Source organism: Carcharhinus amblyrhynchos, chromosome 23 (genome assembly GCF_965287045.1).
Source record: "Carcharhinus amblyrhynchos chromosome 23, sCarAmb.v2.hapA, whole genome shotgun sequence".
Taxonomy (NCBI): domain Eukaryota; kingdom Metazoa; phylum Chordata; class Chondrichthyes; order Carcharhiniformes; family Carcharhinidae; genus Carcharhinus; species Carcharhinus amblyrhynchos.
This window is the reverse complement of record NC_137346.1, coordinates 26086388-26106179: the sequence shown is the minus strand read 5'-3', so window position 1 is coordinate 26106179 and position 19792 is coordinate 26086388. Positions and strand designations below refer to the sequence as shown.

The window sequence follows — 19792 nt, the reverse complement described above, 5'->3', positions numbered from 1 at the left end:
TGCTGGATTTGATGAAGAAGTTGAGCAAGAGCATACAGATTCTAATGAGGTCTTTCTTCAGGAACTCATGTATGGATTGACAAATCTCTTTAGATAGTTTAATTAACAGATCTTGCCCCTGTATACAAGTCAGTGTAAAGACATCTTCAATCTAATTTTCCTCCTCATTCATGCACTATTTCTTCAGAAGTGGAATTAAGGCTCTCAAGTCCAGAGAGGTATCCTTATGTGGAAGCTGTGAAATAATCAGTTGCATAGTCACTGACAAAACAGAAAGTACATCTTTATATTTGTAAAGAACTCAACTCCAAAAAATTCCTTCATGACACAGGAATTGCAGAAACTGCAAAGACAAAAGCCCTAAAATTCCAAGATCCTTGATCATTATCAAAGAACCAGCAGGAGAAGTTCAACCAATTAACAACCACATTTCTGACCGCACCAGAGATCAAGTGATCAGCTCAACTCAATTTTGCTGGGCTGGAAAAGGTGCAACTCAATCAGCAAATGCTGAAATGCTCTGGGAGCTTGGCAAAATACGCGGAGACAGTGAAAGGAAGTTCTTCTGAGGCTGCAGCTGTTGACATATAAAGCTAAAAACTTTCTCAAAGCAGAATCAGCATGCAGGAAGATGAAAACATGGCTCCAACAAGGAACAAGTGAGAAAAGAAAAAACACTTCTCAGATTGATGTCAATATTCTTCAAAATGAAAATGTATACGAGAGAGATGGAATTGATGGAAGTGGTTGGCAGAGGAGATCCCTAAGCACAGGTATCAGGAAGGTATGGAAGGATGGACCGTGGCAGTCACAACTCCTTAATTGCCAGAAACCTCCCTTAGTGTGGCAAGATGTTTATTGGCTCCACAAGATCAGCAAAGGTAAGCATGATGGCAACAAGCTAATATTCACCCATCTTTTAGTAATCCAGCAAACATAATAGCTTTGCTTCAATTTTACTTCGCCCTATTTTGCACATGCATGTGAGCCATCCAGACAGATTTCCCCACCACATGGAAAAGAGCAGCTGTTACAGCAAACTGGCAACACACGGATCATATTATCCCGTATGCTTGGCACCCAATTATTGTGGCAGAATTCTTCAGTATAATTAGGTTTGTTAATATGTGAAAACACCTTAGCACCGTTCATTTGGCTTCTAGCTACTCCGCTTTGTACACAACATCATATTAAACAGATCAAAGAAAATAAAAATCAGTGTGCCATACTTAATGGCTATAAAACCATTCAACCAAAATGTTCTCATCGGCAAGCTGAATTGATATGGGTACACCAATGCTGCCCTCAAGTGGTTCTACAATAATATTTCCATGAAAATCTATGTAGAGATTAAGCACAAAGATTAATATTGGAGACCCTGTATAATTCCTATCATCAATAAAGCTCAATTCCATCTAAGAATATCACTTTAGCCTCAGCCTCTGAATTCCTTAAGCAATGTTTCTCAAAAGTGACCTGTAAACATAAGCAAGAAGTTGAAGACAAGTTTGCTGAAATTTACAATTGGAATCCAAAATTGGTACCATTTACTTCAATGAAAACAACTTGATTTCAGATCTTACCCAAGAATCGTGACATTCTATACCTGCTTACTCTAGCCTGACATCAAAAAATTCTAAGTATTGCAAAAAGAAACAAATCTAGATGTTAAGAAGTATTTTTCCACTGACATTTCCACTTTCCATTGAAACTGACCCCACCAGAAACTACCAATGAACATAAACCGAAACTGAATCCTTTGACTGCAATCTCAGCCAACACAAAACAAACTCAACAAAATATTCAAATGTTGATGTCTGTTAGATTTTGATAACATATCTCAGTTGTTTACCATCACAAACATTGGATACAAAAAATAATCTAGGCATTGAGTTTAAAAATTGGCAAGTCATGGTGCAGCTTTATAGAACCTCAGTTAGGCCGCACTTGGAATACAGTGTTCAATTCTGGTTGCCACACTACCTGAAGGATGTAGAGGCTTTGGAGAGGATACAGAAAAGATTTACCAGGATGTTGCCTGGTTTGGAGGGCATTAGCTGTGAGGAGAGGTTGGAGAAACTTGGTTTGTTCTCAATGGAACGACGGAAATTATAGGGCAACCTGATAGAAGTCTACAAGATTATGAGAGGCACGGACAAAGTGGATAGTCAGAAGCTTTTTCCCCCAGAGTGGAAGCGTCAATTACTAGGGGGCACAGGTTTAAGGTGCAAGGGGCAAGGTTTAAAGGAGATACACGAGGCAGATTTTTTTTTTTACACAGAGAGTGATGGGTACCTGGAACTCGTTACTGGGAAGGTAGTGGAAGTGGATACAGTAATGACTTTTAGGGACATCTTGACAAATACATGGCTAGGATGGGAATAGCGAGATATGGTTTCCGGAATGGTAGGGGCTTTTAGTTACGTCGGGCAGCATGATCGGTGCAGGCTTGGAGAGCTGAAAGGCCTGTTCCTGTGCTGTAATTTTCTTTGTTCTAATGGTTAAATGGGTTAGATTTTACTGCTAATCCAGACCATTAATGAGCTCACCAATAAGAATGAGTGAATTATCATTAGAAATAGCATGGTATCACATCCTCAGTATATTACGGAGCATTTGAAACCAATAAATCTTTTTTGAAACGCAGTCGCTGATCTTAAGCGAAAGCAATTGCTAATTCACACAGTTAAGTCCCACAAATGATATGAATTATATTTTTTTGGTGGGGGGCAGGGGAGCTGTTCTTGTAAGCATACTAATATGGGATTTTTTACATCCATCTAAACAACTAAGATTTAAGGTTGCATCTGCAAGAATTACCTCAAGTAATACAAGGCTCCTTCTATATGGAAATGAGCAGTCTGCCTAATTTATGTACTGAAGTTGTGCTCTAGGGTTTGAATTTTCAAGCTAAGCTAGCGTGTCATGGATGAAAATGCTATTAATTGGGCCAAAATGACTTTATATGGTGGGGGTTGGGCTGGGCTGCTAATTTTCCCTTACTGCCTGAAACTTATACAGGATAATCATCATGTCCAAACTTCTGAAATCTGAAAATTACCCCTCAAGTTGCAAACAGATCTTAACAACATAAATGCTATCACCAATTTAAAATAGCAGTTAACTACTTCTTTCCATTTCCTTTGAAATAGTCAAATTACACAAGAAATAATGTTTTGAGCTTGCAATACAAACTAGAACTTAAATTGAAGTACAAATCAAAAGTTACATAATTCCACATCTCCCACTGTGCAATCAACCACTAAATAGGTCGAACAGTAAGTGTTACAAAGTCTTCACAGTAATTTATCTTGCTGCATCATTTCACATTTCCAAATCACCATAGGCAAATAGGGCTCCCTCAACCCTTTTTCTTCTTATACAACTGACCCATCATTTGCTTGATTTTAAAACTCTTTCCCAACAGATTTGTTGCCTTATTTCTTACCAGTTATGATTGCTTTTTCTTTACTTCACTGACTTTGTAATGAATGCCATTTATCTGAATAATCATGGAATTTGCATTGAACTGAAAACAATAACTACATATAAACAAATATTACGCACTCCAATTTTATTGATCCAATCCTGCTTGGGTTAAACATAAGAATATTACCCAACTGGAATTGTGCGATCTGGTGCACCATCACGATGTATTAAACCACAATGTATATGATGTGCTAAAATGGTAAGATGTACATACCCCTGCTCACAATATGTCTGAGTAGCAAGCAAGGTTTTCAAACCACAATTTGGCACCTTCTATAATGTAAATTTAGCTATGCTCCGGTCACTATTTTCCAAATGTTCCTTTACCTTCAGGTGATCAATTTGCAATGCTTCATTACCCAGAGCCAAATCAGACCACTGTTTTGCAACACATGAAATGCACTCAGGCCTGTTTTAAAAATTCCTTTGCATTTTGACTGCAAGTTTTGTGTCCATCCAGTCTAAATTCTAATCACAAACCTTATGTCATTGCTTAAACTTTCATCTTAAAATCTGCCAGTATGATGATCTGAATTTCTAACATCTAAATCTATGATTCTAGTATCCTAAATGTTTGGTAATAACCAGTTCTATGGAGAAATATAGTAATCAAGAAATACTTTGTCAGGATCAATGAGGCTGTGTAGGAGTAATCATGAAATTAGTACATCATTAAAATCCCCCGATACACCACATTCAGTAAAATCTAACTTTTCCAGTGTTTTTGCAGCGTAGGGTATAAAAGTGAATGTTTGCGTTCTAGATTGATTACAGTGCAGAAGGATGCCAACTGACCTGTAGGCCTGTGTTGGTTCTCTGCAAGAGCAACTTAACTAGTTCCACTCAATGTTCCCTTTTACATTGCATAACTATCGCGAATATATTGCAAAGGGAACAACTGGCTATATACACAGCTTTTGTTTCAAAATGTAAGCTTATGGGAACCTTACAATGCCAGCCACAAACAGCAAACAGAAGTCAAAGGGAATTTTGATCTCACTTCTCACCCCTTCTCTGTTGCTTTGCAATTTTTCCTCCTTCAGATGCTTATTTAATTCCCTTTTAAAACCTATGTTTCAATTTGCCTCCATCAGTTGTTGAACTGGTACATTCCAGCTTCTACCACTCACTGCATAAAACATTTTTTCCTCATATTACCCTTGGTGCTTCTGCTACTCTCTCTAAATCTGTGTCCTTGGGCTCTTGATCCTTCAGCCAATAAAAACAATTTTCCTCTATTCAATCGGTCCAGACTCTTCCTAATTTTGGACACCTTTATCAAATCTCCCCTTAACCTTCCCTTTTCTATGGAGAACTACCTTGGCTTCTCCAATACAGTCACATAACTAAGATACCTTATCCCTTGAACAATTCTGAAAAATCATTCCTGCGCCCTGTTCTGATGTCCTTAGAGAGAACATTTTTAAAAGAGATGAATTTCTCAGTGACTGATGGAGATGACTGAAGGATAGGATTTTACATTTTGACATATTTTACTGGAACAAATAAATTATCAACATAGAGTAAACATTACTTAATAGCAACATTTGAACACTTGTTAATTTGTCTTGTATTTGCTGAAATTGCAACAATGGGATCCAGTTTCAGTTTAGGTTCAAAGGATAAACTTTTGGTGGTGTTTAAACAATGTCAATGATGGCTTACTTCTTGCATATAGATGTGTTTCCTTTTACAATACTTTGAAATCGCTGATGGGAAATTTAGTAAAGGAGTCTAATATATTGTGATTCCTTATTACAATCGGAAGTCTTTTCTTTCACTGAAGTAACTGGTTATTACCAACTGACATCAGGAAAGGGGAAAATGTGCATCGCAGTGGTCACTAGATTTTGTGAGCAGCTTTTTTCCAAGATCAGTAGTGAGCACCATTGATTCACGCAGCCCACTGACACTGCAATGCATTATCCACATGTTAACATATTAAACCAAAGCTATTACACAAGACAATTACATGTTATGGAATAGTGTATTCACGTATTGAACAGGCAGAATTGCATATTAGTGAATTTTATTGAACTGTATTTATTGTCAGTTTGATACCACCACATTGGAAGCAAGCATTTTCTGATGGTATAAAAAAAAAATCAGCCATAAAATGTAACAGTACAGGAATTGAAAACTGATGCTTTTCAAAGGATAAGAATCTTCAGCTGTTGCATTTTATTATAGCAATAACCGTTTAATGGTCCATACTTTTGATGGGCTTTGAGCCGCCTTTTCCTTTTGAACGCCACTTACAACTGCTCCCTAATCTGAGGTGCATCTGAACTGACTGCTTATTGCAGGGATTTCAAGGTCTTTCACAAGATTAAAAAAGACATCTGGAACACACTCCAAACAAAATGCATAATTTGCAAAGAGAAGGGGTGTTTTTTTGAAAAAAGGCAAGGGAAATGGCACAGTTCCTTTCGTGAAATACAGGACACTAAAAAGGGACAATGACATAGATGTAAAGTTGTCACATAGTTTAGAGAGATATGAAAGACTAACAGGGCAGTGATACATACTGATTTTAACCATCCCAAGACAGACTAGAATAAAGATCACTCTTATGCTCAAAGTACGAAATACCTTTTAGTAAACATTTAGAACCAAAAGGGAAGAAAATATAGCTTGATTTAATTCTTGGAAATGAAGGCAAATAAATGAGGAATAGCTGGCAAACAAAAAGAAAATAGTACAACAGTTTGGATGAGTTAAACGCAAAAACAGAAGAGCGCGTCATACTGGGAAAAAAAGCAACATTCAGAAACTTAAGGGAATCTGCCCCAAATGAAATGAGCAGGAATGTAAACAAATCAACAGATCATCCAGTCGTAAATTTCCAAATATGAGATGTAGAGTGCAAAAATGGATATTAAATCGAAACTGAATCTGAAAATGGAGGCATCTGATAAAGTTTAGATCCAACATAAAAAAAACATTAGAAATGTAGAAGTTGAGGGTGGCACGGTGGCACAGTGGTTAGCACTGCGGCCTTACAGCATCAAGGACCTGGGTTCAATTCCGGCCTCAGGTGACTGAGTGGAGTTTGCATATTCTCCCTGTGTCTGCATGGATTTCCTCCAAGTTCTCCAGTTTCCTCCTGCAGTCCAAAGATGTGCGGGTTGGATTGATTGGCCTTGCTAAATTGCCCTCATGCCCTCAGTGTCAAGGGGACTAGTAGGGTAAGTATGTGGGATGATGGGGATAGGGCCTGGGTAGGATTGTTGGCAGCGCAGGCTCGATAGGCTGTATGGCCTTCTTCTGCACTGTAGGGATTCTACGATGATTAAATAGGAGATAAGAGGGATGAAAATGGAATATGAGAAAAGGCTAGCAGACAATATAAAAGGAAATAGTAACATCTTTTGTCAGCATATTTGAAAGTTAAGGATCAGTCAGAGAAAAATTTGGACCAATCAAGGATGAATGAGGGAATCAAAATATGGAGGATGAAGTTAAGCTAGAGATACTAACTGAATATTTAGTGTGAGTTTTTATAACTGATGTTGAAAGTGGGAATGTTGGTATAGTATAGCAGGATATGAAATGACTGTGAGAGATAACTGTAAAATCAACTTGAAATACTAAGGCTCATAATACTTGCAGCAGCACAGGCCAAGAGGAGATATAATAGAAGCGTCTAAAATAATGGAAAAGCTTTTGATAGGAAGAACACGAGAAACTATTTTCTCCAATTGAGGAGTCAGTCATGACAAATCATAAATTTAAGTTTCTTTACACAGAGCAACATCGAAGCATAGAATGCTTCACTACAGGATGTGCTAGTGATTGAGACCCTTACACACTTTCAGGAAAAACTGAATAATATTTACAGAGAAAGAAAGGGCATGATCTTACTAGCTGTTCACATCTGCTGCTGTGAGGTTGGAGAATTTGGTGCCCAGCCAAATCTCCATTCACTGCAGCAGGATGGGAAAATCCTGCCGGTGTGAATCGTGGTAACATTCTGATCATACTTAGAAAATAGAAGCAGGAGTAAGCCATTTGGCCCTTCGAGCCTGCTCCACTATTCATTATGATCATGGGTGATCATCTAATTCCACACCCTGATCAAGCCTTTACCTTGATCCCTTTAGCCCCAAGAGATATATCTAATTCCTCCTTTAAAAAAAACACACACAATATTTTGGCCTCAACTACATTCTGTGGTAGTGAATTCCACAGATTTCCCAACTCTCTGGGTGAAGAAATTTCTCCTCACCTCAGTCCTTAAAGGCGTATAGGAAGCGCAACTTGTGGGCCAAAGAGCCTGTTTGTGCTGTAGTGTTCTATGTATTCCCTTACTTCAAACTACAACCCCCGAGTCCTGGACTCCTCCACCACTGGGGACATTCTTTCTGAATCTACTCTGTCTAAACCAGTTAGAATTGTATAAGTTTCTATGGGAGGCAGTGGTGTAGTGGTATTGTCACTGGACTAGTAATCCAGGGACATAGGGTAACGTTCTGGGGACCCGGGTTCAAATTCCACCATAGCAGATGGTTAAATTTTGAATTCAGTGTAAACATCTGAAAATAAAAGTCTAATGATGACCATGAAACCATTGTCAATTATTATAAAAACCTATCTGGTTCAAAAGTGCCCTTTAGGGAAGGAAATCTGGTCTACACTTGACTCCAGGTCCAGAGCAATGTGGTTGACTCCTAAATGCCTTCCGAGGTGGGCAACTGGCCCAGCCAGTGATAGTCATGAACTAATTAAAAGAAAAAGGTCCCCCATTCGACAGTCCTGCCATTCCACGAATTAGCCTTGTAAACCTTTGCTGCACTCCCTCCATAGCAAGGGCATCTTTGCTCAGGTAAGGACACCAAAACCGCACAGAAAATTCCAAGTGCAGCCTCACCAACAACCTTTCCGTTTGCGGTAAAATATCCCTATTCCTACGCTCATTTACTTTTGTTTTGAAAGCTAACATACCATTTGCTTTCTTTACTGCCTGCTGTACCTGTGTGCTTACTTTCAGCGACGGATGCACAAGGACAACAAGGTCCTGCTGAGTACCTACTTCTCTCAATTTATAATCATTCAAATATTATTTCTGCTTTCCCGGATTTCCTGCGGTGTCTGCTCCACACCAGAAATCGGCTGGGAGATGGGATCAGCATTTAAAACACTATTTGACATACTGTTTAAATGCTATTAGCGGGCCCGGGACTGAACTCTCTGGGCCCACTAGCAAGTCCCACCCCGCCAGAGTGTTTCACTCCAGCGGGGATTACACTAGCTCACCATTTTGGGGGACTGGTGGCCCGACCCCGCTGGAATGCAGGGTGGCACACAATTGGGGGCCCCCAGGGGATCGGGCAGTGGAGAGGTGGCACCCCCTGGGCATGGGTACCTTGGCAGTGCCAACTGGTGCTCCCTGGACCAAAGAGGTATAAATAAGTTGCATGCAGCTAGCAAGATCTTAAAAGAAATAACTTGCAATCTTAATTGAAAAATTCAGATGCCATTAATATCCAGAGGAATTGTTAAAGTGCAGCCTGGTTAAGATGTTGCCTGCATTGTTCCACTGACATTCAACATACAAGAAGAGATGGAAAATACATTTTGCACAGTCTTGCTCCAAACAGTATTTGAGAGGCCATCAGGGTAGGAACTGGAGGTGTCTAAGGTCTGCTGTAACCTCGTATATGATCTGTGCTGTGAATGCTAACCTTGGTCCAGTATTACCTTAGAAAAAAATCTCTGCCATGAAGAGCAGCTGTTGCTTAATAGTCGCAATAAACACAGGGCCACTTGTGCTGTGATTGCGATTAACGATAAATAGTTAGGTCAATTTATGGGTTGACCCTAGTTTTGGCTCTCATGAATAGCAAGGATGCTGCACACGAGAAGCAAGTCTTTTAGCTATATGATTCATTCTGTTATATCACCCACCTTTCTGGTGTAAAATACATGTCACCACTTGGTACCTGGATCCTATTTAGATAAATGGTGCCCAGAAGACTCAGCGGTAGCATCTGCTACATTTAAATTATCATCCAGTCCAATACCACTTTTCTACACCTCCATAATAAAACACTTGGAAAGGAAATTATGATAAACTTTGAAATGCAGCCAAGGATAAGAAGTCTATTTAATAAGGAAAACTGATGAGGAACGGTGCAGTTCTGTTAGATTTTCAGATGCATTAATTCTGCTCAACACTGCAGCTTCATGATCATTTCACTTAGTGACAAATTTGGATATACTGATTCAAATGCAAATTTGCTGAGCAGCTCAAAGAGATTTTTAATTATAGTGATAGCATCACTAATTATATGTAAAGTACTGCAATTCACAAAATTTGTTGCTCAACTCCCTTGGTGTTAATGAACTCCTGTGGTGTACAAGAATGTGCCAGTTATAAAATAGTTTATTTTTTACCAGAACATCAAGTAATAACCAGCACAGAATTATAAAAAGGTACAATTACAGATTGGTGCATTTTTGGTGGTGCGCACGCTCAGAAATATCAGATTGACAAAGATGTTCAAGTTAGGTGGATTGGCCATGCTCAATTGCCCCTTGGTGTCAGGGGGACTAGCACAGTAAATACATTAGCAGGATAGGACCTAGGTGGGATTGTTGTTGGTGCAGGCTCGATGGGTCGAATGGCCTTCTCCTGCACTGCAGCGATTCTATGATTCTATGACAGCTGAATGACTGCTTTCAAAGTTAGAATGTGGGCTTTGAAAATATAAGCTATCATATTTGTTCATTATTGTCAACGGAGCACATGGAACTGAAACCATGGCCGGAATTTTATCAGCAACAGTGAAGTCCTAATGTTGGGATGAAATGCGTGGCCTGAGCACACACTGGAGGGCTGCAGGGCCACAGATGCTATTTCACCAGCAACTGTCAATTAAAGTGGTCAATAGCTGTCCTGACTATCACCCAATGAGAACTGCAGTCTGCCTCACCAAGCTGCCAATCTAATCAAAAGGCTGGGCAGCTTTGCAGTCTTGGCAGCACAAGCAACAATGCTGGCCATTGCTGAGGCTGAAAGGGGAAAGAGAGAGTGCCTTCATATGCTGTTAAAGGACCAGCATTAAAAAAAAGGGGGGAAAAGCAGGGCTGAGCCATTCTAATAGTGGTAAGATGCCAGCAAGGACACAAAATGCCTATTAATAAGCTGTTTAGTTGGCTGAGACACTGCCATCCCCACTTCTGGGAATATCCGTCATAGCCAGAAAAGGGTTGGGCATCCCATTGCATGATTTCTACCATCACTTCACCACTCCTCACACCCTGTCTCCAAAGAGCTGGTAAAATACCAGCCGTTAACTCAAAAAAAAGCAGTGGTCCTAATACTGAACCTTGAGGAACACCATTGCCTACTATCCTTCAATCTGAAAGATAACTGTCTATCAAGACTCACAATTTTCTGTCCTTAAAACAAAGAGTACAATCAGACCAAACAATTTACCTGTTGCAAAAAGAAGCTTGGTCAAAAAGTTGATATCAACTGATATGATTCAGTACAAACAAGACTCTGTCAACAAGCGATGAGCCATTGACTCTTCAAGCCAAATCAACAGCCCTGTCCCATTCACATGAAATCTCAAATGTCAAAGTCAAAGTCTTGGGATCTCAAAAGATTTTATAGAAGTAGTCAGTGTAACTATTTAAAAAAAACAAAGCATTCAGGCAACATTTATACCACAACTGTAAAATCAGTGCAAATAAGTTACACTGCACACAGGCACTGCTGTTTAGTGTAGCAATAATCAGACCCAATACTTGAAGCAGAATACTTCCTGACATACAAAAAATGCTTTGAAATAGAAAGCAATGTGTTTTCTCAAATGAATTCAGATTTACCATCATTTGACAGCTACATCAACTGGGTTGGCTCATTCTATTAAAATAAAGGTTTGTGTTTTAATCAACTTCTATTTTCATTTGACTAGAATTACATTAAAATACTTCCACATTTATTAAGATTAAATCCCAAATTGTCTTCTCTGTAAAATTAAACTATAGATACTTCAACCCATGTAGTATATTTTCAGTCCTTCATAATTTCCTTACTGTAACCTAGCAACAGGGCAGATTCTTTTGCGAAAGCCTCTCCAAACAATCCATTCATAATGAGAAACCTTGGAATAATAAAAATCAGTGAAATTCACATCCTTCACAGAAGTGACTGAAGGATGTTTATCACAGTTCAAAATCTCAAGACTGGCAACCAAAATTAATTTGGTGTTCCAAGTGCAAACAGGAGATGCCAAATATGTTGATAGTTACCACTGTGATTTGGTACTGCAATTCAATTTATCCTAATGAGATAAAGGAATCAAACAGGTTACAACAGCTCAATCACATTGCTTACTTAATCTTGGAACAGAAAGCATGATATTGAGATAGAGTGTGAAACAACACTATTTATTTAGCAGTGTATGTTTCTACTGCACAAGGGACTCCTATCTCGTTCTTAAAAACTGCTGTTGATATATCTTACACTTGAAGACTTTTACAAACCTGGAGTAATTTATGCATAGTACATGCAATTATGGAAACAGAATTAAACAAGTCTTCGGTTTTTCATTGATAGAACCTCTACCACTAACATACTAACTTTATCATGGTAATATGGATCTATATCTCAAGCATTTTTATTTGTTTTAAGTTTTACCTTACACATCAGTTTGGTTCAAACATGTATTATTCTCATTAATAAAATTTTCAGTTTATTTTTTACCAACTTAAATTCTGATCCTCTAGTCCTACTTTTCTGGTTTACTTTAAGGTGATATTCTTACTTTACGTATTTACCTTTTCTATAGAATTGATTCTATACTTTTCTGCTATAGTTGTTTGGTAGTACAGAATGTGAGTATTGCTGAACAAAGAGAGACATTTTTGGTCGAAGCTTTTAATCTTGCACTCATCAGGATATTATTATGTACTAGTTGAGAAATCTGCCAGGGAGTTCCCTACCATGATCTACTGCAAGTCTACCTTCACTGATCAACGTACATGTTGGGATTCTTACAGTTCCATGCACTATTAGACTGGCCTTATCGGCAACGTCATAAATGCAGCCCAAGCCATTTGCTCACCATGCAACCTTGATGCTGAACTAACGTGCAAAGACATCTTGTACGATATTGGCTATGCTGATAAGATCATTTTGGACTTTGTGTCAAGCTAGCTCAAACAGGCCTCAGGCTATAACTTTTGGTCCTGGAAAGTGCACAGTATGGCTCAGATTATTCTACATTATGACCATAGCAGATGTTAATTGCTGAGAAAAATCAAATTTTAATCAGAAACATGGGCCATACCCATGTTTTGTATTGTGAAAACAGAAGAAAAGAACTCATTTTAGCAGCAAGAAATCCAGTAACACATTCGTTTCAAATTTTAAAAATAAAAATAAAAATTTATTAACAAGAAAACTTAAGTACACAAGATTACAGTTACACGTTATTCTTACATTAAAATTAGTCTTACAAAATACTCCCCCCCTACTTGGTGAGAAAAACAATTAAACACCTTCCACCCTTTACAAATGTTTCACTGTAAAAATCAAGTAATATTACCCAAAGTGCTATGGCTTTAATAAAGGCATATAACATTGCCTCTCAAACTCATTCCATTACGCAATGGAAATCTAATACTTCAGAACAGGATTGCTTTTTGCAACCCAAGACTCTTCTGGCTTGACAAATGGCTGATTCAAACTGCATCTTCTCCCAGCCCAGAGTTGTTTCCAGGTGATCTTGCTGACACGGCCAACTCCAAATCAGCTCAACAACTCTACTTCATAGCCTTTCCCCCTTTCATCTGTGCTTCCATTGTTTTCAGTACTTCTTTGAACTTAACTTTGTCAAAATATAAAAATATTCCATGCCTTCCTTCTTACTCCCATTTCTGGGGAAAAGTAAAATTTAATAACCGTTCCTTTATTAATTATGAAACTTTTATAAGCCATAAAAGCCTTTTACTTCCCTTTGAAGTTTGAAAGCTGAAAAGGGTTCCCTATTTATCTCCTAATACAAATTTCTGAACCTAGCCTTTATTTATAAAACCTTATTTCTTGCAGGCAAATGGTATTCATTAATCATTTCCCACATAATTGAATCATTCACATACACACACAAGTGCACACACGCAAAAGATATCTCAAAAATATGAGCAACAGGTGGAGATAGCTGTTTCATGCTGCTACTGCAAGTGATATTCACCATCAAAAGGTGCTGCTGTCAAGGCAAAAAAACATTCTGCCTATTGCACAAATGAATAACATGGTATCTGATTTTCAATGACAGTGTGATGCTAGATGTGCAGGAGGTTGGTCCCAAAAACTGGTGAATTGTATCAGACAGCATGACCCTTTGCTGTTTGCAACAGGCAATACAGACCATATGGAACCAGCCTGTGCTTACAAAACCTGAGACAAACAATATCCAACAATCAATGTGATTCAGCAATTGGATATTTGCTAAATAATCCTCAGTGTGCTAAGAATTACACTGACAGCCAATTTAAGGTCGTCAGTTGGGCTCACAGTATGGTGCATGTGTGTGCACTCGAAGCTACGTATATGAATACATAGTGCCTTGTTCCTTGCAGACAGAATTAGCATGTAGGTGACAAACAATCGCTGATTCATTCCTTAGGGCAATGGCTCGGCCAGAGTGCAGCTGCCAGGTTTAAGTTTCAAACTATACTTTGCAGTTAACTGTCAACCGTTATCAACTGGTGCATTTTCCATGGCAATATCTCTATCCATCAGAGTCAATTTGCTAACCAATCAGCATTCTCCTCCCAAACAGCATAACTTTATTGATTTGCTTGCATTATAATCTTGTGAATGACCTGACGACTGCAAGACATAAACCTTTAATGAAAGAAAACCTTCTTTCAGTATTACTCAATTTCTCAGTTATTTCTCCTTACCAGACCACCTTCCTTTCTAGGCTGTTGAGTTTCAACTTCTTTAATTCTTTTCAGCGTATATTCTTTTGTACTCAGGATCAATCCTCATGCTCTCTTCTTCACTCTCTTGATTTGCATTTTTTGTGACTAACTTTAAACTGAGTGCATCGCAAAAACATAAATTTAATTTGAGTTCAGCTTAAAGACGGATGCTGCAACTTTGCAACATTCCAAAATTTATTTTACCTACCTCTCTTCCCTCACTGCATATTTTGCAAAGCCAAACTGGCCTCCGCTGGTTCCCAAGTGTTTCAATTCCACACTTAACGCAAACTTTCTGCAAAGGAAGAAAATTTAGATGGTGAGCACCACAGTTTTCAAGTACTGACAATTACATAATTGACTAACAAACTACAGTTTTACTTAGTTTTATGAAAGTTAATCCTTTCACAATATTGTGGATACTTGCATTGAGATCATAGCTCTGACAGAAATTTGGTTTTTGCCACAACTAGTCCCTTATTGAAGGCCTTTTACTCAGCTGGACATTTCACTATCTGCCCTGCTCAAGCCACTCTGGTGATGTTATCTTCACTTCTAGGGGAGGCAATGACATAGTGGTATTGTCACTGAACTAGCAATCCAGAGACAATGTAATGCTCTGGGACCCAAGTTTGAATCCCACCATGGCAGATTTTGAAACTTGAATTTAATAAAAACCTGGAATTAATACGTCTATGAAACCATTGTCAATTGTCATCAAAATCTATCTGTTCACTAACAGACAGGGAAAGAAAGCTGCCTCTTAATCTGGTCTGGCCTACATGTGATTCCAGAAATACTGCTATGTATTGACACTTAAAGCCATTCAGTTCAGAGGAATTCCCTCACCAACAATATCTTTGTGTCCCTTTGAATCCTATTTCTCTGTGTCCAGCCCTGGAATAAACATTTCTCTTAATCATTACAATCAAACTTTCAAAGCCTTAACTATCTAACAGTTCGCTCTCTAATTGAGATGATATTTCAGCATTTAATTGAACTATAAAGAAAAGTAAGATGGATTATGAGAATAAACTAGTTTAGAATATAAAAACAGACAGCAAAAATTTCTACAAATATGTAAAACGAAAAAGTAAACATGGGTCCTTTAGAGGATGAGAAGGGGGATGTAATAACTGGAAATGAGGAAATGGTTGAAGCATTGAACGGGTATTTTGTGTTGGTCTTCACAGTGGAAGATGCAAACAGCAGGCCAAAAATTGATGGCAAGGCGGCTATGGCAGCTGAGGACCTAGAAACTATTATCATGAAAGTGGTAGTGTTGGGCAAGTTAATGGGCTAAAGGTAGACAAAGTGTGGCAGGCCCCAGCTTTGTTCCTGCACATCCAAGGGGTACAGACTTGAATGTGTCTGGGCCCATATCTGAAGCTGCCATCCATTTCCAGATCAAGTAGATTCACATCTTCACCTCACATGACAAAATAATTCACTACTCCAGGATTACATTGGAAAGCAAACATAATACCTGGCTTTCTTTCTCCGTGACCAACTGTCTTCCTGAAGCACGCTCTCTAGCTCGTTCACTTTCAACTCAAAAAGCAACTGTGAAGAGTTCTTTGTCACCAAGATTGATACCATTTGTTCTCCTGTATCTCTCCCTTCCAGCCGAGTCAAACAATTCCCCAAGCTCCCCTGCCTGAGCCCAGAATTCACATCTTTTAGTTTCTTCCCCATCTCCAGTTATGTCCTCTTTAATCTCAGCCTTCTCACTTAATGTGCTTATGCATTTTTGACCCCATTTCCACGAAACAGCTGGCTTTCTAACTTTCTTCCTGGCCTCCCCAATAGCTGACATTTTTAATGATCACCTCACCTCAAGTACTATCCCATTCCCTTTTAAAGTTGCTAATGTCACTTCTGTCCTTAAAAAAAAATTGAACACTCTATGCTTACAAACCACCTTTACCTTTCCAACCTCCCTTTCTTCTCTAGTCACTGAACATGTGTTGCTCCCAAAACTGTCTTCATCTTTCCTGCAACTTCATGCTTGAATCTTTCTAGCCAGGTACCTTAAGACATACGTATTTGGCCAAACTTTTAATTATCCCACCAAATATCTTTTGGCTCTTGTCAAATTCAATCTGATTACCCTTCCATGAAACAACTTGGGATATATCTCTATGTTAAAGGCAATATATAAATGCAGATTTCTGTTTGCTGTTGGTATGTATACTGATTTATGCATTTAATTTTCCAGAAGAATTAGCTTTACACTAACAAGTAACAATTCTTTCTTCTGTAACATCATTTCTTCCATATTGTATGCTGAGACATCTCAATCAAGTCCAAAAAAATCGATAGCTTGAAGGCTGCAAATTCATACTTTGATCAACAATATTAACCAGTCATTACAATCATCATATAGCATAGAATTCCTATAGTGCAGAAGAGGCCATTCAGCTCATCAAGTCTGCACCAACTCTCCGAAACAGCACCCAACCTAAGCCCAGTACCCCAACCTACCCCATAAGCCCGCGCATTGATCATGGCCTATCCATCCCACCTGCACATCTTTGGACTGTGTACCTAGAGAAAGCCCATGCAGACGTGGGGAGAATGTACAAACTCCACACAGACAGTCACCCAAAGTTGGAACTGAATCCTTGGTGCTATGTGACACATCAGTGCAAACACCACTGTGCCGCCCACAACGATGTTCTGAAGAGCCACTATATACTTGCTCTTACACTCTTTTTATATGGTGATGGAATCTTGCTTCAAGGCTGTTCAGCAGCTTCAACACGATGAGCATTTCAATAGGTGACGGAAGTCATGCTGGCAAATTAACATACCACAAAGCCAATGGTTTGGTTTAAAGGGAAACTGTGGACAATTTCACCACACTAACAACAAGCAGAGGGTGAAACACCAGATACTACTGTTTGTGAGAACTGGCTCTGGACAACTGTTCATTGATCAATAGAGTCATAGAATCCCTACAGTACAGAAGGAGCACATTCAACCCATCAGGTTTGCATCAATCCTTCAAACAGCATCCCACCCAGGCCTAGCCCCCTGTATATATGCATCATAACTAATCCATCTAACCTACACAAGAGGAGCAATTTAGCATGGCCAATCCACCTAACTGGCAAATCTTTGATTATGGAAGGAAACCGGAGTACCCGGAGGAAACCCAAGCAGACATGGGGAGAACATGTAAACTCCACACAGAAAGTCAATAGGTATAGTAATCTACTGTAGATTGTGGCATATAAAAGTTGACCTGGTTAAAAGACAACCCCATTTCCTGGCACTAAAAATGGTGTTTTTGCATATACTAGGCACAGAAGAGGCCCCAAATGGTGGGCAATCAGGAGAAATGAGCCTTCTGACAAAATAAATGAAATATGAATCTGGCTTCAAGCTACATGTCATGACAATTGCTAATTCTTCAGATAACTGTGCTGCAGCAAGGGAATTCAGTGTTAGTGAAAAGTTGATGCAAGAATGGAAGGAGAAGGAATCCACCCTAAAGATGCCAATGATCAAATGCATAGTGAACAGTGACAAGCCATTGGCCTGGTCTTGCCAAGCATGCATTGGAATGGATCTTAGAAAATTGTCAGAATGGTTTAATGGTCATCAGAAACGCGAAGCATATACATACCTTAAGTGCATAAATTAACCCTAAACCCAACAAAAAGTTCAGGCCAACAGATAGTTGCTCTAGCCACTTTATGTTGTGCTCCCTTGGAGATGACCAAAGACCTTAGTGCCCAAAGTACCATTTTCCAGCAATTCATCATCAATGGCAAAACACAAGGGTCATTATGCCACATTGGCAACTTGTATGAAAACCCCATGAATTCCGATAAGCACGGCTATCAAAACGTAGAGGGGAAGGGTTCAAAAAGAGATCTAGTGAAAGCCACATGATGTAAGAACAGGACGCAAGACGATAAAATCCATGGCCAATGGGGTGAAATAAAAGCCTATCGTAACTTTCAAACATAAAACCATTTCAAAAATTAGGCTCCCTAAGAGTTCACGTGCATCTCCATGACTACAGTCGGATGAATGAAGGTAGAGTGAAGTTATGGATTGATAATGTCCAAAACCAACCTACCATCCATTGACTCCATCTACACTTTCCGCTGCTTTAGAAAAGCGGCCAGTATAATTAAGGATTCCATGCATCTCTGACATACTTCCTTCCACTTTCTCCCGTCAAAAACAGGATGCAGAAGTCAGAGATCATGTACCAACTGTGGCCAAACGGGCCATCTAAAATGGTGTTTTATAAAGCACTCTGGGACAATTGGGCAAGAGACTAAACCGACAGGCTGCAGTTTAAAGACAGAGACAAACAGGCTGCAACCCTGACGAGTAAATAAACAGGATATGGGTCACCTCCAGGATGAAAGGGACTTTATAGTCACACTGGGTTGTGTATCAGACTTAAGGGCACCGTGAACACTTATCCAGGAGGGAGGTATGTGACCTATGTGCCTCCAGCACCGACAGACATGGCCATTGGGGACACACCCAGAGATCAGTGTGGTAGCACCTGATTGGCCTCTTATCAATCAGGGTGATCAAGTCCTGATCAATTGATTGGCAATGGCCAAAAAGGGGTGTGAAACCAAACGGGGTACAAAGGATGCTGTGCGACCAGGAATTTCTCTCTCTCTCTCTCTCTGATCCCACGAATGAGCTACAACAATGGTGACCATCGCCAGTGACAACCAGCATGAGGACAGCCGCCAGACCCAAGAAGGAAGGAAGGAAAACCAGAGCCAGAGTGCCAGACCTGACCAAAGGAGCAGACTATGCAGATGACTACCAAGACCAGCGCACAGATAAAGGCCAATATCTGCTTGGGTACTTGCCAGTCACACAAAGTTACAGTTTGCTTTGTTCCACGGACTCGTACAAAAACTCTCACGCTGACAACCCTTACAGGTATCAGTTGAAGCAAATTTTCCTTTTCTCATCAACATGTTCTGTTTTCAAACAAACATGCCAGAAGTGAAAGAACAATGTACTGACCCACTACATTATTTAGTCCTCCTGGCTAGATTTGATTTTAAACTTTTGTTTCAATTTTGTTTTTAGAAGTTTAGCAAGAGGATTAATTAGAACATCAACTTCATCTCTTAGATTCAGAGAAAAACATCCAGGCTATATATTGAAACTAACTTCAGGGGCATATAGCTGAGTCACCCAGACGTGATGATCACTACCACTTAGTTACAAAAACTGAAAATAGTGTTAAATATTGTAAATGGCAAATCTTCAAATCAAACATTATATTTTATAATCTAATGTCTCATCATAATGTAACAAGGTGAACTATCAGTGTAGATTGTAGGAAAATGACTGATTTCCTGTTCATATA

At 39.2% G+C, this 19792-nt stretch overlaps 1 protein-coding gene across 9 annotated transcripts in view; it reads right to left on the bottom strand.

Annotated features, from left to right (window-relative positions):
- The window catches only part of LOC145357376 (rab effector Noc2-like), a 197221-nt gene that overhangs the window by 59218 nt on the left and 118211 nt on the right, over positions 1-19792 (bottom strand). For all 9 annotated transcript variants that reach the window (XM_080210688.1, XM_080210691.1, XM_080210686.1 and 6 more), the window contains one exon: positions 14639-14725. In XM_080210688.1, coding sequence (XP_080066814.1) covers positions 14639-14725 — 87 coding nt within the window. The remainder of the gene's footprint in view (positions 1-14638; positions 14726-19792) is intronic.